Here is a 25,738-nt window from a genome sequence, read left to right on the forward strand (position 1 = left end):
AGGTTGCTCTAACCTAACAGGAGGGATTCAAACAGACAGCAGAAGAAAGGAATACAAGAAACAGGGACCATCACTTATTTGTTCCGTCAGCAAACAGTGAAGTCCCTCTCTACAGAAGCAAGCCTTTCTCCTCAATCTAATCTCCAGCCCCTCATCTGCTAAGGGTTTAGACCCCCAATCACCTAGTGTCGACGCTGCACGTCAGAGTAAACAGGCTCTAAGCATGTCAGCATAGAGACACATTGTCTTATTGCACTTCGCTCCACGGTGCCTCACAGAATTTGTGTTTTTTAAATCGAAGGCAGAACCCTCCACCAGCAAAAGGATTATGAGTCGCTTTATTGTGGGGCTCTGGAACTGAGCCCGCATTATCTCTGAGGTCTGCCTGTATTAACAAATATGAATGAGTTTAAGTCACCTATTAAAAGGGGTTTCATATATACTTGTAAAAGAACATTTTTTGACATTAAAAAGGAAGGAAATTCTGACACACATTACAACATGAATGAACCTTGAGGACATTATGCTAGTGAAATAAACCAGTCACAAAAGGAAAAATACTCTATGGTTCCACTTGTGTATGACGTACCTAAATGGTCAAATTCATAGAAACAGAAAGTAGAATGGTGGTCGCCAGGGCCTGTAGGAAGCTGTTGAATGGGTGTCGTTTCAGTTCTCAGGGTGAAGAGTTCTGGAGATGGTCACACAACAGTGTGAATGTACTTAACGCGACTGAACTGTACACTTAAAAATGGTTAAGATGGTACATTTCACAACAATTAAAAATAAAGATAATTTTAAAAAGGAGTTTCACAATGGTTCATGAAACAAAACCCAACTCTAAAATAAAGAAACATACCTAAAACACAGTGATTTGAAAAGGCTAAAAATAAAGGAACAGGAAAGATACACCAAGCAAATGAAAACAAAAAGAAAGATAGACCTGTAATCTTCATATAGGAGAAGACAGAATTCGGACTCCAAGCACTGAATGACACAAAGATATGAGAGTCATGCTATCTGTGCATCAAACACACCAGCACGTTCATAGAGCAGAAATGACAGGAAATGCGAGAAGAAATGGAAACTCTAGTAACAGGACTAAAGCACACCACTTTCAGTCCAAGATGCATCGAAGGGTCAAAAATAAGCAATGCAGAAAACCTAAACATCACAATCTATAAACTACATGTCAAAATTTGTACCTCTCCAAAGAGAGAATATACCTTGTCAGGCACATCATGAAAACTGATCATTCTGAGGCCAAAAGAAACCACAAAGCTTCGCTTGGTGGTTTCAGTGGGATAAAGGATGTAGAAACACTCTGAAAACTAAAAAGCACCAAGCCAGTATCAGTTCCAATGTTGTCAATACTATTATTGTCATTGTCATTGTTATTCACTGCTGGGTGGTCTTTCTGCTCACTCCCTGGTTATCTGACACATTCTAGAAGAGTCTGCCAAACAGGTGAGGTACAAATATAGAATCTTTCCTGTCTCCATGAGAGCTACCATGTCTTCAGTGCTTACTACGTGCCAGGTGTGCTCTTTTACATGCTGTCCTTTACTGGAAGTAGCTTTCTAATTGTTTTATGAAAGCAAGCTTTCTGCTTCTCTTAGATCACCGTCAGGCCCAGGACAATGCCAGGTGCATTTCGAGTTAAATACTCGATGAAGACTTCTGAACCAAAGCCCAGTGATTAAGGACCCACTTCAAGGTCAGACAGAAGTTTCAGACTTCACTCTGGCACTTATAACCTGTGTGCCCTTGGGCTGTTAAATACCCTTTCTGAACCTCAGTTTTCTCATATGTAAACACAGAGAGGAGTAATACAAACACCAATGAGGATTGTTCGGAAGTTTGAATGTAGTAACACGTGTCCAGCATGGTACCTGGTCCACACTAGGCATTCAGTAAATTTTAGTCTGAGGTTGAAGACAAAGTTACCAAACAGATAAACATAGAATAGGGTTCTTTCTCCCCTTAAAAAAAAATAGTCTTCAATTACAAACATCCTTAATGCATTTGAATTAATTTTTAAAAAATATTGTAGGGGTAACAGTGAAATAAGTCATGGTACATCCATATCGTGGAATATTGCCCTGCAATGAAAAAGGATGCATTGTGTCTGTATGTAGATGCATGGATATATGGCCATATATTGTTGGCCAAAAAAAAGAAAGCAAGCTTCAGAATAGGAACAGAATAGCTTCCCTCCTCACTTTTTAAAAATGATGTATGTATAAAGAAAAGTCTGGAAGGCTACACCTCTAATTGTTAAAGGGAGTAAGATTGGGGATGGACTTTTGAGGAGTTTCTTCGAATTTTTGACATTCTAGTTTCTTTTGTAATTTCCAACACACACACACACGTGTGCACACATGGAAGAAAGAAGAAAATAACAAACAGGAAAAAAGTTCTTGAATTCTCTTTGGGCTGTATTTTTCATGGGACTTTGAAAGCTGTTGAATTGAATAGAGGAGGTGGTTAATTCTTCTGGCAAGTGTGAGAATTTCCATACCCAGCTTTTCTTTTTGAAAGAGAGACACTGAGGGAGGGAGAGAGGGAGACTGGATGGTTCCAGCATTACTCATTACTCAGCACATCCAAACAGGTAGTCTTACTCTCGTCCCTGCCACCACCTAAGCCCTGACACACAGAGTAACAGAGAAACTCTTTGATAAATGTCAACTGAAATAGAGCAATCAGCTGAAAGCCATTTGCTGAGCTGTCTGACTGCCCTGGGCCCGAGGTTTTCCTTTATTCATTTATCATGATATACAGCTTTGGCCAACATACACACAGGAGAGAAATTGTTGACATGTGGAACCCAAGTACAGAAAATCTTTCAATTTCCCCCCCGTCTGTTCACCAAATAAGTTTTTGTTTATTTAAAGACTACAGAGGATTTGGCTGTTAAGAACCAAATGCCTTTGGAGTGGAGTTACAACATAATTTATCATTTCCTCTGTTTATTAAAAAATCCTGCATCTTTGAGAAGCACATTTGCAGTGAGTGGGGAATTTCGGCCACTCATGAAAAACTGTTGCAAAGCCCTCGCCATGTGGCTTACCCCCAAAAAGTTTCCTTGATTGCTCTTTCTATCCCTGTTCTTCCTTCAGTTGACTTCCAGTCGTGCGACAGCTACTCAGGGCTGGTGAGTGGGCTCTGACTGAGAACAAGCAATCAGGGTGGAGATGGTTCGCTTCTTCCACCTTCGGCCAATTCTGACCTTGAGTCTCCCTGGCTGTCGTCAGCATGTCCCACCAGGACAAGCAGGGGAAGTGCACCCCATCACCTCTAGCACGGGACAGCCGAGAGGAGTTGAACAACAAAGAGAAGCTGGGTGCTGCTTTGAGGAACACGGCAAGGCCCTGCTGCTGCCGAGGTGGGTGCCGTCCTACAGGCAGACATTCGGCAGGACTGGAGCGAACTTCCTACCTTCCACCCAAGACATAAATAGCGGCTCAGTCCGGTGCCCGACACACCCCTCACTCAAAGACAGGGGTGTTACCCATTTGTGTGCCCAGCGTGGAGCACAGTACGTGACACCCAACTCCAACTGGTGCTCACTCATGTTTACGAAGGCAGCAGGATGCAGTGGGCAGAGCACAGGCTTTAGGTCAGGCCCGTTTGCATCCCAGCTCTGCCATGTGCCAGCTGTGTAACCCTGGGCCAGAGACTTTACCTCTGAGCTCCTCCCTCTCTGTAAAATGTGAATGACGGTGAATGTGAAACCCTGTCACTGGCTTTATTACTTTGGGCAAATGATCTAATACTATCAAGTCTCAGGTTTCCCATTTGTAAAGTGGAGATAACACAATCCTGCAAGTTTACTCGAGCCGCGTCTGGCGCATGATGGCTCTATTATGAATGAATGAATGAACGAACGAACAGAAGAAAAATGATTGTGGGGGGGAGGACTAACTTAACCCAGTACCCCAAAATGAGCCACAGCAAACCTCTTATCTGTGAATCGCAGGCAGACCCTGGGGAAAGGTATCTCATAACCAAGCAAACGTTCAGGATGGAGCAAGTGTGGAACATGTTCAGATGGAAAGAAAGGAAAAGCAGCCAGCATTTGCTGAGTAGCTACTATGTACAGTTCATTCACAACACATTTGAGTGCCTACTGTGTCCCAGGCATTATGCCAAATTCTGAGGCTACTGAAGATATGCAGACTAATTATCAAAAAGAACAATTAAGGTTCCGATAAAAACAGCAGATGGTGCTATGAGAGCCAATAATAAGGGTCCTGGGGGGTGGGGAGGAGACTTCCCAGAGGAAGTGCTTTCCCAGATGAGATGTGAAGGGTGAACAGGACTGGCCAGGTGAGGAGTGGAGGAACGCAGAGGCAGAGAAAAGAGCATGTGTAAAGATGACCCAGAGGCAAAAGTATTGTTCTGGCTGCTTTACACACAGCTCCTCAGAGAGCACTCATCCAGACCGACTCTACTGTTTCCTTTGTGGTTATTATTCTTTCCAATCCTTTCAATTTTATTGTTTTGTGAAAATGGGCCTCTAGCAAAGTTATCCAGTCACAGGTGAAGGCCCACATCAGCCTAAGCAAAGTTTAGAGTTGGGGACAGGGCACAACTAAGTGTTTCAAAAGGAGGCTCCCGACATGAAGCGCAGTTGGTGCTAAGCCTGCCAATGGCAACATCTCAGGGCAAATGCCCAAGTAAAGGCCCTCTGTCAGCAACAGATATTCTCCGAGAGCCACTCATGCCAGAAGGCCCAGAGCAGATGGGGTGGACAGGGCACAGGAGGAAGAGGATGAACAGCTCTGGGTGTCCCACTGGAAGGCTGGGCCTCGCAAGGACGGACAAGTACACGGTGACAGCCTTCTGTGTGGACGCGTGACAGATGCCAATTCGCCACCCGGGCGATCCACCAGAAACTGGGCTCTGAAGAACTGCTGGGTCTGGCGGACTTTCATCCAAGGAGTTCTTTGGTCTTCACTGCCAGATGCCTGTCCAGCTCTGCAACCGTGTCGTCGGCCATTTGGCTGATCTGCAGAAACATAAAATGAGACAGCCTGATAACTGGGGCTGGAAAAGGGTGGGGGAGAAATATTCCAGGACTACGAAAAGGTTATCTGGGAAATAATATGGTGATAAAGCTCACAGTCATTGAGTTCCAGCCAGGCACAGTACTAAGAACTTTCTATACAAACTCTTACTGATTTCTAACAGCTAGACACTATTATTATCCCCATTTCAAAGATGAGGAAACTGAGGCAGACAGATCACTTGTTCAGGGTACACAACTAGAAAGCAGGAATAACATAATTTAATCTGGGTAATCTGATTCCACAACCCCAAATTCTTATTATTATAGAACACAGACAAGCCAGGCTTATCTGTCTCTTAATGAGCCTGTAGAATTTCCTACACTCTGCTATATAAAGCCCTCATATTAATTTATAAGAATATTAAGATCCCAATAGCTAAGCAGAAAAAAAATGTCTTGAAGAAAGATGAAGTACATCTGGTTAACAAACATGGAAAATTCAACAGACACTGAAGAAATGGAAATTAAAACAAGATATAATTCAGTCATCATAGTTAACAAAATTTGATGTTGTGGTTTTTAATTACAATATTCAATGCCAGGAAGCTATGGTGAAATGGATAAGGTCATATATCATCAATAGAGATTCAAATTGATGCAAATGTTCATACCATTTTTAACCCCTAAATCTCTCAACTGGGAAATTACCACATGAATGGACTCTGAAAAATATTTAAGTTCTGTATACAAAGATATTTATCTAAGCTTTATTTTTAATAATGAAAAATCAGAAAATCTAACGTGATAGTACAAGGAAGTAGCTGAATACATAGAGCCATTAAAACTGGTTAAGACTATCCATTTCTTATGCAGAGGGTATAAATGAGTACATTCCAGTGTCTAGTTCTGAAACATTTGAATGTTTGAATGTTTTATAACAAGCATGGATTGCTTTTGTAATCAGAAAAAAAAGAAATGATGTTTCAAGATACTATTTATGGAATCATGCTCATGTTACCCCCGAATTAAAGAACAAGCAGGACACAAAATCGTGTATACATATACGCAGCAGAAATAATCTCAAATATGATTTTTTTCAAAATGCATAGTTTTTAAAACTGGGAGGAAACCTGTCAAAATATTCATAGTAATTACCTTTTGGTCATGGGAAGATAGCTAATATATTATTTGTGTCGATATCTGTCACATCTACCAGAAGACCTAGTATTTAGTAAGTGCTTGGGAAATATTTACTAAATGAATATTAAGGTTTACTGTGCTTTTCTATATTTTCCCAATTTTTCTGCAATAAACATATCCTCTCTCTGAGAATGAAAAACACAAAAGAACTGAGTAAGAGTTGCAGTCTCCCTCCCAGGTCTACGAGGGACCTAAGGCCGGAAGCCTCCGGAAGGAAGCTTTGAAAGGGGCAGTGGTGCCCAGGATCTGTGTGTTCAGTGGCACAGCGGCTGTTGACATCTTTATTTGCAGACCACAGGCCCTGGCCAGAAACTGCGAAATAAATGCACTAGAAAGGGTAGAGACTAAAAAAGATTTGGAGCAATTGGTCCCAGGCATGGAGACAGTCAGGCTTTCGCCATAGCAACAGCTATACATTTTTCAGCTGGAAAAGCAAAGGGGCTGCTGGGCATTCTGGGAGAGCGACTTGGTGCCGAACGGCTGCTTGGTCCCTCGTCTCTCAGCGGGCTGCACACCCTCCATCGGCTTCTTTTGCCCCCACCTGAGCAGCTTGCCTTACGTGGGCTGTGGCGGGTGCCAGAAGCACTCCAGCACCAGGAGGCGGGCAGCCTGGGCCGGCCAGGAACGAGGGTGGCAAGCCTCCTCTGGAAGAGTGGTGTTTGGGGACACAGACAGGGAGTCAGGAGAGGAAGGGTACCTAGGGCAACAATTTGATAATGCTGGTTCTGGGTGAAATTCTCGGTGTGGTGACAATGTGCAAGTCATTTCCCCACTTTGAGTCTCAGTTTCTTCATCTATCAAATGGGGATGTTAGTCCCTTCCTCAGAGAGTAAGTAGTTGGGAGGATTAAAGTCATGAATATGCAAGTAGGTTATAAATTGGTTATTTGCTATGCAAATGCTGCTTGTGTTACTCTGATTTTTACATCACTTCCTGACTTCTTTTCAAATCAATGAATTAATGAAAATATTTACTAAGTTTCTATCATATTACAGGCACAACGTGCCCTTGGGGACAGTCTGCCTGCAAGTTCATCTTTTCAATCTTTATCAGACTTCTTAAAATAATGATTAACAACAATGGCAAGGACACCAACAACATCTCCCACTTACTACGTTCCAGACACTGGGCTAGAAACTTGACGGTGCATTATTTCACATAATCCTCAAAACATACAAAACACCATTATCACCTCCTCTTAATATATTATGAATCTTCATTATTTCACCTGACAGTTACATAGTAGAGTTCATACTACGCAAAAGTGTTTTGTCCTCTGTTATTTTATTCACATCCAATAACCTCACATAACGTCTATGCAGTGGGTGGGGCAGGTGTTACAGAGCAGTAACCCAGGGCCCAAGACCACATAAAAAGTCAGTGGTGCGCCTGAGCCAAGAACTCACCCACCCTAATTGCCAGTTTGGTGCCACTCCTCCCTCTGGGGAGTCCACAGCACCTGGCCTAGTCCTTCCTCCTACCAGGTAGGCTGTGTTAGGCTCATGAAAACAGTCAATCCATATTCAAAGTCACAAGGTGGGGAACGAAGTGGGAGGGACACACAGGCAAACATTACTGAGGCCCAGCACCCATGCTGGCCACTTTTAGGGATGTTGTGCCGTTTCGTTCTCCTGCAGCCCTGTGTGACAGGCACCACTGCCACCACTTTACAGCGAGGAAACAGAGGCACAGAAAGGTGAGGCCATGTGCTGACCTTAACAGGTGACAATTGAAATAGTGAGGATTTGAATCCAGGACAGTCTGACTCTAAACAAGAGCCCTTTCCATTACAATGTGCTGCCTCATAATGATTGTAAAACTATCATCAACATCATCGAGGCCGTAGTTGTCCTCGTTGTCATCCTCACATGTCATATCAGCAACAGCATCATCACACTTGCTCCTTACAAGTTCAGGAAAACAAAAGGTGGAGAGAGGAGGGGGATGGCAGAGCACAGGGTACAGCCCCGCGGCAGGCCTCCCCGCGGCCTGACTCAGAACACCCACAATGCCACTGGGTGCTGCTCCGCTGCTCACTTAGGGCACCCTGCCTGCCCAGTCTGCTAGCAGTCTTTCCCTCCTTCAGCGCCACTAGCACCCAGCTTCACTTCAGAGCAGTTTCTCAGAAAAAGGCGGCAGTGAAAGGATCTTGGCCAGATTTACTGGTGGTTTCTGCCAAGTGCTTTAATGTTCAGCAGGCCCATTTACAGCAAACTCAAGCGAAGGTGAAACAGCAGGCTGACAGATGTCAGAGTCTCGGGTGGGAAGACCTCGGTCCTTCAGCAGAGCTGGCCTGGGCTGGGGGTTGGGATGTTGTTGGGGGAGGGTTTAGGGGTCAGATGTGATTGCAGGGATAGAACCTACAATACAATCATTTCCTTCTCACACACCAAAGATGAAACATTTTTATAATTCCATTTTTTAAAATCTGACCTCAAAAGACTTGGAAAATTTTTTAAAAATTAAGAAAAATCTCACAAAGAATAAAATAAAAATTGTTCATAATCCCATTACCTGAAATGACCACCATTAACATTTTGAAGTGAATAAGCTGCCAATTGTTTATGTACATGAAGCTTTTCATTATAAAAATGAAATCACAATACTGTTATGTAATCTACCTTAAAAAAATAAATTCCAAAAGAAATTTTACTATGTCTGTAAAATATTGTCATAACTATCTATATACATAAAGATTCTAGTACACAGATGTAAAACAACTTATTTTCCCACTGTCAGAAATTTAGACAGTTTGTAGTTTTCTACTATTATACATAATACATCAACAGACACTTCTACAGATAAGATTCTTGACAATTTATTTTGGATAAATTCCTAAGTCACTGAATCAGAAATGTATGGGTTTTGGCATATCCTGCCATATTATCCTCTAGAAAAATTGTATGGATTTATATAAAGAATCACTTAATCTTTCCTGTGGAGTGTGGAAGTAAAAGCAATGCTTCTAACATAAGCAAGATCTTAAGCTCACATTAAAAATTTTAGGTTCAAATGTTAGGGATTAGAAAAGGCAAATTTAAAAAAAATATACATATTCTAAAGACCCTCTGAGTGATTTAGGCAGTATGTACTAAGAACCTTAAAAATATGCGTTCCCTTTGTGCTATAATTCCACACTTGGGACTGTATCTTAGGGAAATCATCTCAACAAAGACGTTTGTATAAAAATACTCACTACAACCTTATTTATAATAACAAAAAAGTTTAAACAAACTAAATGTCCAACGAGAGGGCTCATCAAAGTGAACTATGGTATAATCACAAGAGAGACTATTTTGTAACCGTTAGAAATGGCTGTTTACAAAGAGGTGTTGTTTTTTTAAATGCTAATTGTTTTCATGCTGAACAGAAAATAAAAAGCTGGATACAAAATTGTATGTACACTACATGTTCTCAATCATGTTAAAAAGGGGGAAATAAGAACTATTCCAAAATGCTAATAGCAGTTGCTTCTGAAATGTGGGAGGATGGTTAATTTCCCCCCATTTTTTTAAAACAGTGTTCTGAACTCTACATTTTCTACAATGAACACACGATACTTTGATAATCAGGAACAAAGTAAACAAATACATTTTTAAAAACTGCTTGATAAAGCAACAATCAGCCCCTGCCTTGTTTATTTAAACAAAAACACACACCAAAACTACAGAACCATGCCTCTATCAGGAAAGAAGAACAAAACGAAGTATGCACAAGGCTGTCTCCTGAATATTTTCTTACTGAAACTTTTATGTTTTCTTACTGAAACATATGACAGTAAATTAAGTTATTATCAACAATAGTAAGAACTAATACTTAAGTGATAACACCTTTAATAAAGACTGTTGCAGGGGATGAATGCTGAAATACAGTATGACCTTTTTTCTTGAATTACTCCATACATGAGTACGCTGAGAGACAACACGAATGTTAACAATGGTCATCTCTGGATGACGAAATTTCACTTACTTCTCAATTTTTTAAAAATTTACACTAAACATGGGTTAATTTAATATCAGAAAAAAGAGAATAACATTATTTTCATTTTGAAAAATAATCATAACAGTAATAAGCACTGAATAAAAAAATCTAATCTGAAGAGGAAGGTGAAAAGCCAGGTGTGAATGAGTGAAGGCTTCCAGCAAGGTTTTTGTCCAGGGGGTTTTATCTAGAGAGCTGGTTATCTGTTCATTCTTCATTTTTCAAGAATGGGCTCCGGTCCCTGAGGCAGATGCCCAGGCTTGCTGAGTGAGGCGAGCCTGGCAGGTCTTGGAGGTCCACAGGCTTTACCACCAGGAAGCAATGAAGAGGCCAAGTGTCAGTATAGAGATGGAACCCCCTGGGAGATGGACAGGGAGCTGGCCCAGCTGGGGCCAGAGCCCAGACTCTCCTGAGGCCTGATCAGGGCTCAGAAAAGGCCATCCTAGTCTCTGGCCTTTCGAGCTGATACAGGGAGAGGGGAGTGCAAAGACAGCAAGAAGGGAGCTTTGTGGGTCTAGGTGTCAGCCACTCTAATGGTGCTTCTAGCAGCCCCAGGGCAACCCTTCAAGGTAGGAATTACAAATGCTTTTTACAAAAGAAACCGACCCCAAGGAGTATGTCACTAACTTCCTCAAGGTCACAGGGCATCAGTACAGAACAGCCTCTTCCTAACTCTGGTGCCATTCCAGGGGCACACCGGAAGGCTTCCTGGTCATTACCTTCCATGTCTGTTTTGCAGAATTATCTAGGGAACTTTTAAAAAATATACATTCTTGGGTAGATGTACTGAATCAGAAAATGCAGGAACAGTGCCCAGGAATCCATCTAAAATTCTCCTCTGGGTGATTACTTGGTCTGGTCTACAACTAGCATTCTACCTGTTGGTCTAGAAGGGGAGCAGTCAGTCAATTTATGGCCTTTTCCAGATGTCCCCCTAATGGTTATCCATGCCTCCAGCTTCTTATCTCTTTACTCCCCCATCCTGCTCACGCTCCTGTTCAATCTTCCTAAAATAGTGCTTTTATTGTGGATGAGGTGGCTCTGGCTAAGCCCTTTACAGTACACTAAACATTATAAATTCTATCCCTAAATACCAGTAAATTCATCTCCCTATCTTAATCACACTTGGACTACTCAGGTTCAGGCCATCGTCATTTCCTGGCTGGATTTCTACAATAGCTTCCCTGGCTTCTCTCCCTCCAGTCTTGTCTCCTACAGTCTGTTTTCTACCCAGCTAACATAGCCATTTTTCATAAACACAGATGTGATCCCCCACTGTCTGCAAGAACATCTTTCAAGGTAGGTACTATAAAAATGTAGATTCCTAGGCCCCACTTCAGACTCATTGACTCAATATCTGGGAGTTGGGCCCCAGATACTTGATTTTTATAAGCTCCTCAAGCGATTATAATGCTGTGATAAATTATTATTCAATAAATATTCACTCCCTTCCCCAGACCTCCATGGATATGAATACTTCCCTGCCCCAGCGATAACTGGCTCAGCCCATTGATTTGCTTGGTCAATGGGATGTGACAGGAACAGGTGCTTAATGTGTACTTGAGTGGTTGGGGTTATGCTCTGGGTATCTACTGCTACCACGAAAAGATGCCGTGGGAAGCTTGTTGATTCCAGAAGATTGAGAGATACATAAAGCTGACTTAAACCCAATCAAAGATATGAAGCCAAGCCCACTGAGCCCAACACAGAACAGATACATCCCAGCTGACCCACAGATATCAGAATAAGAAATAATGGTTGCTACTGTAAATCCCTGAGTTTTGAGGCAGTTTGTTCTGCAGTGTCATTGTAGCCAGAGATGACTGATAAGAGGCAGAGCCAATGTGGGAATCTCTGGCCATGTCCAAATGGAAACTCCTCCACCTGGCATACAGGACCTTCTGGGAACTGGCTGGCCACTCTGGCTTCTCTCTCCACTCCCTTATCTCAGCCTAGGTTCATGATTGGCTAACTGAACGACGTTCTCTGACATCACCATACCTCCGTACGTGCCATTCTACCGTTCCCCTCGTCTCTCACTATTCCCCTCCAGTAGCTCCTTTAAGATTTAAGTGCCACTAGCCGGCACACTGAGAACACTTACGTCCTCCCTTGTCAGCACCCAGACAACCAACCACAGACAGGAGAGCAGCAGCACAGGGCCTGGGAAATCAGTCTGCCTGTGTTTGGGTCCCATTTCTACCTTGTAGCAGCAGTGTGACTTTGGGCAAGGTATTCAGCTTCTTTAGACCTGCTTCCTTACTCCCTACATCTCTCAGCTTTGTAGCGATGAGGATAAATGAAGGGAGGTCGGTGTTCAGCACAGAGCCCGGCACACAGGAAAAGGGCCATAGCTTTCCTCCTCATCCCCAGCGTCCAACACAGCCGAGACCCAGGACAGACTGTCAGTGAAAGACCGAGCGACTGTGTTTTCATTTGCCTCCCTTTAGACATGAACAAGTGATTCTCTGGGTCAGATACATAGACTCTACGTCTGTTGGGAACAGTACCTGTTTTTCTATGAGCCGAATGGTGTCCTCCGATGCCTTGTCCTTTGATTTCTTCAGCTTATTCATTGCGCTGGTACGAACCTTCCTTAAAGACTCTTTGGCTTTATTGGTGTTCTGTTTGGCCAGTTTCACGAGCATTTCCCTGTGCTCCCTGGTTACTCTGATAAAAAACAAAAGAATGATCAACAAAACAATCCTACACACATTAGCTGCTCGCCAAGAATTTAACATCACACTGTCCACTAGTTTGGCAGTTTGTAACCTTACTCACCTTGGTGGTTGGCCCTCACATTCTGACACATGCCTGTGGGTATGCTCAGGGTCAAGTGAAGTTCCGGGTGAGTGAGCTGAGGAGAGCCAGTAAGTAGTGCCTAAAAGCACAGGCCAGGGAGTGTAGGCAGCCCCGGGCTCAGATCCTGGCCATGCCAACTTACAGAAGCATAACTGACTTCCTCTCCTCAGAGCACCCATCTTTATAATGGGGATTGTCGGCACCCGTCTTAGGCGGTGGTGTGAAGAGTATGAGACGATGCATGTTAAGTTGTTTAGCACCGATCCTGGCACATTTTAAGTGTTCAATAAAAGGAAGCAATAATTAGCTATAATGCCACCCGCTTCTCTCCCACGAAAGAAAGCAATGCAAATGAGTGATGATGCTATAGCTAGCTCTAAATCACCCAAAACAAGCAGGCAGCAACCTTTGGAATCTTTATTATTATAGCAAATTACTTGTTAATCATCTCAAAACTGACCTATAACGCGAGCCACAACATAACACGTGAGAACCACTGCACAAGTTAACTTCCGTAAAGAACCCATGAGAGTGTCCACCCCATTATAAAAGCTTAAGGGCTGTCCCTGATTTTTACTATTAATATCCTCATCGTAATCAGAACGAGCACACTGAGGGTGTACTATAAACCACGAGGACCGACACTTTACAGGCTGGTCCTTACAGCAACAACATGAGGCACTTATTATTGTCCCTATTTCACCTTTAAGCATCACGGCAACGCAGCACAGCAGCCCTGCCTTTGTTTCGTTGTCATGCACACACTGAGGGCCTCCTACCTACCAAACCAAGGGTGGGCACCGAGGGCAGTACGATGACCACCACAGAGCTCTGTCCTGCTTTTCAGGAGCTTAGCTAAGGAGAGAGACGAGAAAGAGAAATTTCCAAGAGTGCGAGAAGTGCTGTGGTAAAGGAAATGGGGAAGTACAAGGTGCCAGCGGAGCACAAAAGCAGCTCAGCGAACTCGTCAGGAGCTGTCCGAGTTTGGGGCGGGGGCAGTCAGGGAAGACTTTCCTACAGAAATAGTATCCAAATGTGGTATTCATTAGGTCTGTTCACTAGTAGTCTGGTTCTCATTCCTTCCGGTAGGAATGCATTTCGCCATCCTCTCTGAAGTTGTGTGTGGCTGTACAGCTTGCTTTGGCCAGTGAAACGTGAGCAGAAAGGGTGGGTATCACCTTAGGGCAGAAGCTCTAAGAGCCAGGGTGTGCTCCACCACATTTGTTTCCTTTGGCCACAGTATAAGTGGGGCGCCCGTCAGCTTGGGTCCCAGAGTGACTATGACTCTGGGACATTCTTGGGTCCCAGAGTGACAGCACCCACCGTGCACGAGCAAGAAATCAATTTCTGCTGTTACAAGCCATGGAGGTTGGAATTGCTTGTTACTACAGCACAGCCCACCCTATCCTGACTAATACCACACAAGGATCTGAAGAATGAACGCAAGCTGCCAGTACTGGCAGGGCAAAGAGAGACCTCCAGGATGAAGAGAGGCTCTGAGCTACACAGAGACCACGTTTCATTTGAAAACTTAACTGGAGCACAGATAACAAAGAAGAGAGTGACAAGAAAAGAGGCCGGAAAGCCTCATCACGGGGCGTCTTGTAAGATCATAAGCTCCATTTTAGAGATTAAGAAATGAGGCCCAAAGAAGATTGGTGTCTTACACAAAGTCAAACCCAGACTGGCCTGTCTCAAAAGCCAAAGGTCTGAGTAGGACAAAATTCCTCTGGCCCCTGGGTCCTGAAATGGACATCACTGGCATGTGGTTCCTGACCCTCAAATCAATGTGGTTCTTGTCTAGTAAGGACAATCCGAAGCTCTGGGTCTACGCTCCATGTGAAACAGTGGCAAGCAGGGGTTAAAGATTTAGTGGCATCTACCTGATGTTTATCTTCCCTGATAGGATGAGAATTTTTTTTTTTTTTTCATTTTGAGAGGATAAGCTCCGAAGACAAAGTAGACAGCTGTTTTATAAATAAATCCTTCTGGATTCAGCTAATTGAAGGTATTCTCGAAATAAAAATGATGCTGATTACTACCATTATTAAATTCCTGTATGCCAGGTGAGTACTTTAAGTACATTACCTCACGGATCCTCACAACAACTCTTCAAACTAGATTCCAACACCCCCATTCTGCAATGAGCAAACTGAGGCACACAGATGTTAAGTAACTTGAGTGAGAACTGGGATTCAAATCCAGAGCTTTCTGGCCTGTATTCTTTCCACCACTCCAGGCTGCCTACCCCTTGTAATCTATTTCAAATAAATTATGCACTGCTGCTGTTACTTCTGCTTCCAGGCAGAAAGCTTTTCAAAGTCAGTAATTTGAATCTTGGGACTGAAAAGGACAAAACCACCATGTCAGGAGTTTAGGGATTTGGATCAGATCTTGTTACTTTTATGGTTTTTAATTCATTGAACAAAAATCATGCTGACATGTTTAGGTCTCTTTTTTGTTCTGCCAAAGCACATGTCAGTATAAGGAAGGAACAGGAAAATTAAAACTTGATCCACTGATTCAAAAAACTTAATCCTGCTGAAATACTAGGAGGGGCAGAAAATAAATGAATCTAAGTCTGTAAGAAACCTCTTAAACATCTCTAACAATAAGTATTTCAATCTTTCATTTCATATGTAATTTGAAATAGGTATCCTATTGTTTAGATCATCTTTAATAAAAAAATTTTTCTTTTTATCTAATCAACTTCCTTTCCACTAGATTGGTTTATATTTTACATGAAGAAGAAAAAAATAAACTGGGGCTCAAAAAAATCTTAAGAGTAAAAGGTTATATAAAGAAAACAAAATCATAATACATGTAATTTGGCCTTAGTAAAGTATATTTTGTATTTATTAATGTAAATGTGACATTACTGACCCAGCAATCCCTCTCCTGGGTATCTACCCAAAAAATCTGAAAACATTTATCCATAAAGATGTATGTGCTCCAATGTTCATTGCAGCTTTATTTACGGTGGCCAAGACATGGAAACAACCAACGTGTCCTTCAAAAGATGATTGGAAAAAGAAGTTGTGGTACATATACACAATGGAATACTACTCTGCCGTAAGAAAAGATGAAATAGTGCCATTTGTGACAACGTGGATGGATCTTGAGAGTATAACGCTGAGCAAAATAAGTCAGACAGAAAAAGTGGAGAACCATATGATTTCACTGATATGTGGTATATAAAACTGAAAACAAAAGGACAAGACTAACAAATGAAGAAACAAAAACTCATAGACACAGACAATAGTTTAGTGGTTACCAGAGGGTAAGGGGGAAGGAGGGTGGGAGATGAGGGTAAGGGGGGTCAAATATATGGTGATGGAAGGAGAACTGACTCTGGGTGGTGAACACACAATGGGATATATAGATGATGTAATACAGAATTGTACACCTGAAATCTATGTAATTTTACTAACAATTGTCACCCCAATAAGCTTTCATTAAAAACAAAACAAAAAAAAAGAACTGAAACAATCGGTACAGTTGAGGTCCCCTGTATGTCCCTTCCAAATCAGACTGCTGTTCCTCCCTGAGGAGTTAACCATTCACTATTGTAAAATTTCTGGTGCTTATTTTCTTTATTTATTTAATAATTACATGCTACATGTATGTTTCCCTAAATAAAACATAATTTAGTTTTGTGTTTTACATTATCTAAATAAATCCATCTTGTCAATTCAAAAAAAAAAGTGACATTACTACAGTGTTAACATCAGATAGTTTCCACACATAATAGTATCCAATTATTGATATGGACAAAAATATTTCAGTTTCAGGATGTATCTACAGAGGCAATAAATAATCTAAGGAAATGTAGAAGGGAGTACAGTGAGAAAGAGGAAAGAAGGGAGGAGGGGGAGAGGACAGTTAGCACAGGAAGGGCTAAGTCTGGGGTGTTGAGCTAAAAGGTATCTGAAATCCAAGACCAGAAGCAGTTAGCGTGATGGAAAGGCGCTGGTTTTGAAGTTGGACAGTCCTGTTTCATTCCCGTATCTATCACTCAGAAGCTGCCCCTTCTTGGGCAAGTTACTTAATTCTCTCTGAGCCTCGGTTTCCTCATCTCTAAAATGAAAATGATAAAAACACTTTACTGAGTGATTGGGAGAAGCAGACACACATCTATAAAGTAGCAATAAAGATAGCGGCATATAGTAGCCTTGAATAAATGACAGCGTTTATGAATGTCTTAATCAAACGCACTTAATTACTTTCTCATGAAACAAGGGCACATCTGTTTTACAAAAAAAAAAAATACTATATTATGGAAATATTTTAATTCCTTTCCAAACCAGTGATTAATGCATCCGATCATCTCCATCTCGCATACGCGGGATTCTGTGAGTACATGCTAGTTTGTCTTCCAGGCTTCTGGACCCAGCCAGTTGGTTCTGAGCAGCCACTCTGCGCTTGGTGTGCATTTGTTCATCAAGCGCTGGCTAAGGCCCCTGCGTCCCATGCCAGATCCTGGGCCAGGCTGAGGAGCTCCAGAGTGGAGACAGGCCTGGGCCAACTTCTCCAGAAGCTCAGTCCAGTGGTGGAGACAAACTTGTCAACCACTACTTAGAAAGAGCGACTGTTGCTAGGACAGAGACAGGCCTTCTGTGGAAGGAGCATGCAGAGTACAAGTCACACTGCCGTGAGGTGTGGAAAATGCCTGAGAGATGCCCAGTAACTGGTCAGTTGCAGAAGATAGGAAGGGGCATTTCAGGGAGAAGCATGGTGAAAAGCATAATGACAGGAGGGCATGAAGCCTAAAAGGGGCATCAGGGTCAAATTTGTTCTACAGACCTGGAGTTTTCGAATTCTTTAGCCACCAAACCCTGGCTTCAAAGAAAACCAAGGAAGAGTCCCCATTTATAAAACATACAAAAAGAGAGCTCTTCTGGTTAATGAGGGAAGGGAAGTAGGGGCGGGGTTGGCACTCTATCCCAGGCCTATGAAGCATAGTTCCACCCTGACTCCCCTCCACTTCTGGGCCACCACCTACTGGCTGAGTGACCTTAAGCAAGCTATGTAAACTCTGAGCTTTGCTCTTCTCACCTGGAAATAGAAATTGAATACAAGCAAACAAAAACAGCATCTACCTTTCAGTTACTGGAAGGATTAGATGAGATAATAAAAAGAAAGCATATAGCACAAAGCTCGGTAGAGAAAAAACAATCAGAAAATGTAAGCTGCCTTTGTTGCAATTGTTATTTATGTTTTGGCAACCACTGATGCATCTTTAAATAATGAAGAATTTCTTCGTGAAAGCTTTTATCAACAGAGAAATGGCAGGGCAAACAATCTATGCTTCATCAAAATGACTTTTTGAGATCTGACAAGTAACTTAACATCTCACACACATTTTAAAATCCAAATGTTCCCAGCATATAGCCCTGAAATTTTTTTTTCAGTATTCATTCATTCATTCATTCATTCAGTTTACAGTTTCACTCTACAGCTATTTACTGGGCACCTATTGTGTGCCAGCCACTGTGTCAGATACTAGGGATACAGCATTAAATACATATGCGTTTACAGTCTGGCAAGAAAAGCAGTCATTAAACAAATACATGCACAATCAATACATCACAGTCATACTAAGCACAATAAAGACACAGAGTTCTATGAATATAATTAGCAGGGGGAGGGAGTCTGACCAAGTTCTCCTTGTAGGACTCCAGGAACTAAATGCAGAGATATTCCAGTTAAGATGAGTAAGAGTGGAGGGGCTAGGGGAAGCTCACTCCCACCAGAGGGAATGGCCTCTGTAAAGTAAAGGCACTTTTCCAAGTTAGAAGGCAGTACTGCTCTTGAGGGGAAAAGAGGCAGTGTGGCTGCAGTCCAGAACGCAGACGAAAGACTGTCCCAAATGAGGAGGTTGGCAAGGGCAGGGCTACACATGCAGGCCCTCCTGAGTCTCAGCAGATCCATCGATGGATGAATGGATGGACAAATGCAGTCAATACATACAGTGGAATAGCATTCAGCCGTAGAAAGGAAGGAAATTCTGACACGTGCTACAACATGGATGAATCCTGAAGACAATACACTAAGTGAAAGAAGCCAGACTCAGAAGGACAAATAGTATATGATTTCACTTATATGCGGTACCTAGAATGGTCAAATTCATAGAGAGAGAAAGTCAAATAGCAATTATTAGGGACCTGAGCGATCAGGGAACGGGAAGTTGTTTAACGGATACAGTTTCAGTTTTGCAAGTTGAAAAGAGTTCTGGAGAGTTGGTTGCACAACAGTGTGAATGTACTTAATACCACTGAACCGTACATTTTAAAATAACTACAATGCTAAATTTTTTATGTATATCTTACCACACACATACACAAAAGGAAAAAAAAGTGGGGGGGAAATGTCTTAGTAGATTGCTCCTAAGAACATGGAGCAATATCACAGATGTTTGAGTGAGGCAGAGGAAACGTGGTCAGATCTGCATTTGGTGTAGACAGCAATACACAGACCAGATCTAAGCACACATGCCAAAAGCTGGCCCGGGAGCCTGCAGGCAGACACAGGACGCTCAGGACCCACCCTGCAGCAGCTTCTTGGCTGGGTGATGGAGACAGCAGCCTTTTCCGCTGGGGTCAGAGAGCCTCCTCACATAAGGCAGCGGTTTGGGCTGAGCTGGCAAGGTCACACTTTGTTTGTACAAACTCCACCAGGCAGGTCTTCCAGTAACATCCTGGATGGGGGCCTTCCTGCCAAATTCCTTGAGCATGTTCCCATGGACAGCAAGCAGAGAGCATGCCCCGCTGCTAAGTCACACAGCGGAGGACCCCACTAACTAGAAGGATACTTCCATCGTTTCAATGAGGATAGGACACACGTCCAAAGCCATTTACCTGGTGTACATCAGAGGGAGCTATTCTCGGCTTGGACAATTACAGTAAAAACCTGGTATAATAATATGTCAGCACCCAACTTCCAAAGGATCTTTGGTCACTTAGAGGAGACTTTAAAAGGTGGAAAGGACATGCTTTAAAGCCAGGAAGGCCTCAGTTAGAATCCCAGCTCTGCTGCTATTAGTTTCAGAACTGTGAGCACACTATCCAACTTCTCCAGATTCAGTGTCCTCACGTACAAAATGGGAGTAAGAATGTTACTGAGAGAGCGGAAGCAAGGATTAAGTGAAAGGATAGTGGCACGGGCTTGACACCCTCACAGTGTGTATGCTCCGTACGGGTGGCTGAATTCTTGTTCTTTCTACAGAATCTCTGGGACTCGGGGATAACAGGATGCGAGTGGTGAGGGAGAGAAGGATCAAAAGGATTTAGTCACTTGCAGCTTGTGGATGGTACTGAGTGGATGGTGAGCAGAGAGGGAAAGAATGGGAACCAAGGGGGGCAGCAGGCAGCGGGGATGGTGGGAGGCCCAGCAGCTGCGGGGGACAGGCTACGGGAGAAGGAAGCTGCACTTCCAGGGAACAGCTCATCAAAAACACATCTCTGACAGCCCCACTGAGAGAACCTTGCCTCCTCCTCACTGGGCTTCGGGAGACTTCCTCCCAATAGGGGCATCAGCCTGCAATCAGCAGCAGACACACGCTTTGCTTTATTGTTTGCTGGTGGGCGCTGCCCGATGCCGTGGGGCCGCTGGCCTAAAGGAAATGTTTTTGTTTGTGTAGCCCAGCCAGACTTCCTGTACTTCTAGGTACACAGTTCCCCCTCTCCTCTTTCCTCGCACCCCCACTCCCCTTTGGCTCACAGGCCTGTCTTACGTACACTAATGTCTCAGAAAGACATCAGGTGTCCTCTTAGCCCAAAGGAAATCTCATACGCCCTTTGGAAGGGCTTCTACCACCAGCAGTAAATATGGCGCTCTCTGGAGATACAACTGGTCACCTGCTTTCAGGGGACTGTCCTGTGACCGAGGCCTGGCTAACCCAGACATACCATCCTGAAACACAGTCAAGCATGATGGAAAGAGAAAGGGGGCTGAGGTCAGGGGTCACAGCTCCACACTCTCAGCTGAGTGACCTTGATTCATTCACTCATCTTCTTCCTCGTCACCCCAGGAGGATGCAAATCCAAGTCCAGGGGTAAGTGGAGGCAGCTCTTACCTCAGCTGTCACGTACAGGAAAAGAGCAGGGGTTTGGGGACCAAAGCAGACTTGTTTCCAATCCCAGCTCTGCACTTAGAGTAAGTGGGTAACTGTGGACAGTGCACTTTTCCTCCATGAATCATAGAGGAGGTCTGATGAAGCGCCAGAACAGTCCCTGAAGCCAGACTGCCAGGGTTTGAGGTGCAGATCTATCAGATCCATCTCAGCTCTATGGCCCTGGGCAAGTAATTTACCTCTTTGCCTCGGTTTTCCCATCTGTCAAATGTGTACAATACCAGTAACTGAGTGAGATTATTACAAGGATTGAGAGTTACTGAATGTGCTGGCCTGTGATGATGTGCTCAATCAACACTATTTATTATTATTTCCTTCAACTGTCAAGTGGGGGGTGGTAATAAATACCTTTCTTCCACAGTTAGTGTTAGGAGCAAATGAGAGATGATGGTTAAAGAACTTTGCATTTGTAGGTACTGTTTTAAAGCTGCTCATCCTATCAGGACTGAAAATACTGGTGATGTCTCCTCCTGGGAGAGCGCATAGCACTGAGGCTATAAGCCCAGGCTCTGAGAAACACTGCCTGACCTTCCACTTACTGAGTGACAGTGGCCACAAAGAACTCCATTCCCATGACTCGGTTTCTTCATCTGCATGCAACAGGGGTAACAGCATACCTACCTCGAAAGACTACTATGAATGTATTAATATACAAATAGCCCCTGGAACAGCAGTGGGCACAGAGTGAGCGCTCACATTCACTGATTCCGTAAACCCTGGGTGCATTCATTACTGCACACTTCCCACATGCTAGGACCTGTTCCGGGAGCTAGGTCTACAGCAAGAAACAAACGTGACAAAGCTCCTCCTGTTCACATTCTAGTGAAGTAGAGAGAGAGGGTAAACAAATACATAAAGTGACACATAAGTGCTATGAAGAAAAGAAAGGAAGACAGGAAGAGAAGGAGGAATCTTGTTATCACAGTAAGGGCCCATTTCCATCTGCCTAGACATCAGATTGCGGCATCACCTGCTCACCTTCGATAATAAACATTTGCAGAGCTCTTTCCCCATGCCAGGCTCTGAGTTGACGCACGCTGTAAGCACCAGCTCAGTGGATCTTCACAACACTTCCATGACATGAGCGGTATTATTACCCAGGTTACACACATTAGGAAAGCGAGGCGCACACAGATTGAGTGACCTACCCAAGGCCACACAAGTTCCCGGTAGACCTGAGATGTGAGCCCAGTGCAGTCTGACTCTTGAATTCCAGACCTCCCTAAGCAGCTATTCTTACTAGTGGTGGTACTATTCTTATTACTAATTCTGCTCTGACATTAAGGCTGCGTAGCTGTATAGTTCACTACTACACTACGACTCTTCCAGCTCCCCTAGAATTCCAAGTGCAGTGGGGAGAAAGGAAAAGGGAACCTACGGAGGACTGCTGTGGACGAGTGACCGTAGCTGTCAATTGCCAGGTTCTGTACTGAGGTGCAGGACACAGAGGGCGGAGAACAGACGAGGAGGAGGGAGAGGGGGAGCCTGTCCTTTGGGGTGTAGCTTTTGCATAGGTGTTAGTGGCAACTTTCTCCTCCGCCCATGCTCTCCTCTTGTGTCCAGATTGCACTTTCTTTTGTGTTTGAACCAGAACATCTGTACTGGGAAGGAGCCCCCATTTCACACACTTGGGACCTGAAATAGTAGGAGGCGCTCCTAAAAAGCCACAGGCCAGGTGGGAAGGGGAGAAGGCAGGCATGCTACACTGTGCGGAGGCTCGCCCAGGCCCGGAAGGCACTGGAATTCATCCCGCAGAATGAATGGCCCTGCGAAAGCAGCGATGGCATCAGGCGGCGGGAATGAAAGGGCTAGCAAGGCAGCTGCAGTTGCTCAAATGCAGTTTGTGGCTGCCCCAGCCCAAATTAGGTCATTAGGCATTCTTCTCTGATTTCTTTTTTCCCTTTCAAGATGGCTAAAGGTCTGTATGTGTGTGGGTGTTGTAAGAAAAGGGTATTACCAGTATTTCCTGGAATGTGCCCAATATACACACGACCCCTGGTACAAGATCCACTAAGCGATACCACAGTTGGACAAGCAGGCCACAGAGCTGGACGGAGGTAGGTTCCAGGTCAGCGGCCCAAAGAGCAATATGATAATGTGGCAAGAACAGGGGCTTCGGTAACAGACAGACTGGGTTTGAATAATGACTCCTCTGCTTCCTAATCTGTGACCTTGAGCAAATTACTTAAACTGATCCCCAGTTTCCTCATCTGTATTATATCATCTCAAAAGGGAATTTCTCTGCAGCCATAAAAACAATGAGAGCACCACGAAAAGATGTACACAAGATATTGTTATGCAAAAAAAGCAAGTTGCTGTAGATATTTAATTCCATTTATGTAAACTAAATATGTATATATGTGTTCGTGTGTGTGTGTGTGTGTGTGTGTGTGTGTGTTTGTATATGCATCTTTTTAAATCTGAAGGATATATAAACTTACCAACAGTTACCTCTGGGACGAAAAGTTGGGGGGCAGTAAAATAACTTTTCATTTTTCTGTGGGATTTGAATTTTTGCCATAAATGTGCATCGTTTTTACAATTTAAACAACAGAGGTTAAAATCATGTATCTGATAAAATTCTAGTACCCAGAATATATAAAGAACTCTTACAACTCAACAAAAGGACCAAAAAACAAAACAATTAAAAAATGGGGGAAGGACTTGAAAAGACATTTTTCTAAAGATACACATGTGGCCATTTGCCAGATGGCAAATCAGCACACGAAAAGATGCTCAACATTATTAGTCACTAGGGAAATGAGATACTACTTCATACCCACTAGGATGGTAATAATAATAATAATAAACAAATAACAAGTGCTGGCAAGGAGATGGAGAAATTGGAACCCTTATGTACTACCGGAGAAAATGAAAATGTGGAGTCCCTGTGTTAAAGTTTGGCAGATCCTCCAAAGGTTAACGGAGTTAGCATCTGACCAGCAATGCCACTTATATGTGGATACCCAAGAGAACTGAAAATAAGTTTATACAAAAACTTGCACGATGATGTTCACTGCAGCACTACTCATAGCACTAGCCAAAAAGTGGAAACAACCCATATGCTCAGCAATTTACAAATGGATACACAAAATGTGTTATATCCATACAATGGAATATTATTGAGCGATAAAAAAGAACGAAGCACTAATATATGCTACAACATGGATGATATCTGAAAACATGATGCTAAGAAGCCAATCACAAAAGACCACACACTGTGTGATTCCATGTATGTGAACTATTCAGAAGAGGGAAATCTATAAATGGAAAGCAGATTAGTAGTTGCCTAGAGCAATGGGGGATGGGGGATTGCGGGTAAAGTGGAGAGTGAATACTAACGGGTACAGGGTTTCTTTACGGGGTGATGAAAAACGTCCTAAAATCAATTGTGGCGATGGTTGTACAATTCTCTGAATATACTAAAAACCACTAACTTCCACACTTTAAATGGGTGAATTATATCTCAATAAAGTTGTTAACAAATGTCATGTGCCTGTCCGTTCTTGTCACTGAACAGTACTTGTCTGCTAGATGGAAAGCTTAATGACAAGCAGCACGCCCTTGGTTTCCCCACCTATGAACAGCAGGAATGCTCCCCCATACCAGGTAACAATCACTATGCAGGAAAGGTCACAGGAATACTCAATAATGACAGCTAACTTCATAATGACAGTTTAAAAAATAACATTTTCTCTCATTCATTGAATTTCTTTCCTTTCTTCACCAGAGTTAGACAGACCTTCATCGAGATCTAAAGGCTCTCCCTGTCTACTCCTGCTCCCTCTCCCCTTTATCATTCACAGGAGTTTCTCCCAGTAACTCTTCATCGAAGTAAATATTCCTATTATCCCATTTTACAGATGAGGAAACTGAGACTCAGTGTTGAAAGAACCAGCAACATTTACATACCTATTTTTATTGGTTTTCTTTTTTGAGTTTTTCTGACTGTAATCTTGGCTCCTCTAGGCATCAATTCTGGCTCTCCCTGGCTGCAGAGCTGCTACCCCTCCCGGTTTCACTCAGCCTGGGGACCATCCTACTCTGCCTTACCCACCCAGCTTGCTCTCCCTGGAAAAACCTGGTCATCAGCTAGGAGGAACTGTACATCAGTAGATGGTGGGGAAAAACACTTGAGAAAGAGAATTCAGGCTAGGAGAACTGTAACTCGGGCCTTGTTGCTGTTACCTGTGAAAGTCCCTGGTCCATCCTAAGTAGAATCCTCTGTCATGCTGTCACCTGGGAACAAAGTGTGAGGGAGGGAGCCTAGTCTCTCATCCCCGACAAGGCCTGGAGGAAAAGTGGGAGGCGATGATGGTGACCATCCAAGCACTGTGAGGCCTGGGGAGCCGAATGGTGGGCTGCCGCTGTCTAGAAGAGCCAAGGTCCCTCAGCCTGAGCAGAAACACAAAGCAAATCTCACAGCACAGGCAGGACCAGTCATCAGAATTTCTTATTTGGATATACCTTCCAGGAGGTCTTGTTCATCATATTCATATTCAAAGAATAAACCAAGTGCTCATTAACAATCAAACCACAGTGTTCCTGAGCAACTGAAATTCCAAGACAATTACAGCATAATGACTCAACCCCTCCCACCCCTAAAAAAT

General features: G+C 43.3%; 1 protein-coding gene across 6 annotated transcripts in view; it reads right to left on the reverse strand.

Annotated features, from left to right (window-relative positions):
- Positions 1 to 920: 920 nt before the first annotated feature.
- The window catches only part of MRRF (mitochondrial ribosome recycling factor), a 53,453-nt gene continuing 28,635 nt past the window's right edge, over positions 921 to 25,738 (reverse strand). For 2 of the 6 annotated variants that reach the window (XM_019731241.3, XM_019731240.3), the window contains exons 6-7: positions 12,706 to 12,865; positions 921 to 5,014 (exon numbers count right to left, since the gene is read on the reverse strand). In XM_019731241.3, the coding sequence (XP_019586800.3) occupies positions 4,937 to 5,014; positions 12,706 to 12,865 (238 nt within the window). In that variant the 3' untranslated portion in view covers positions 921 to 4,936. Of the gene's footprint in view, positions 5,015 to 12,705; positions 12,866 to 16,847; positions 17,075 to 25,738 lie in introns of those variants that run through there. The other 4 variants (XM_074330960.2, XM_074330963.2, XM_088793197.1 and 1 more) reach the window with 4 other exon arrangements.

This window comes from Rhinolophus sinicus, chromosome 16, assembly GCF_057876585.1.
Source record: "Rhinolophus sinicus isolate RSI-liver-muscle chromosome 16, RSI-T2T, whole genome shotgun sequence".
Classification (NCBI taxonomy): domain Eukaryota; kingdom Metazoa; phylum Chordata; class Mammalia; order Chiroptera; family Rhinolophidae; genus Rhinolophus; species Rhinolophus sinicus.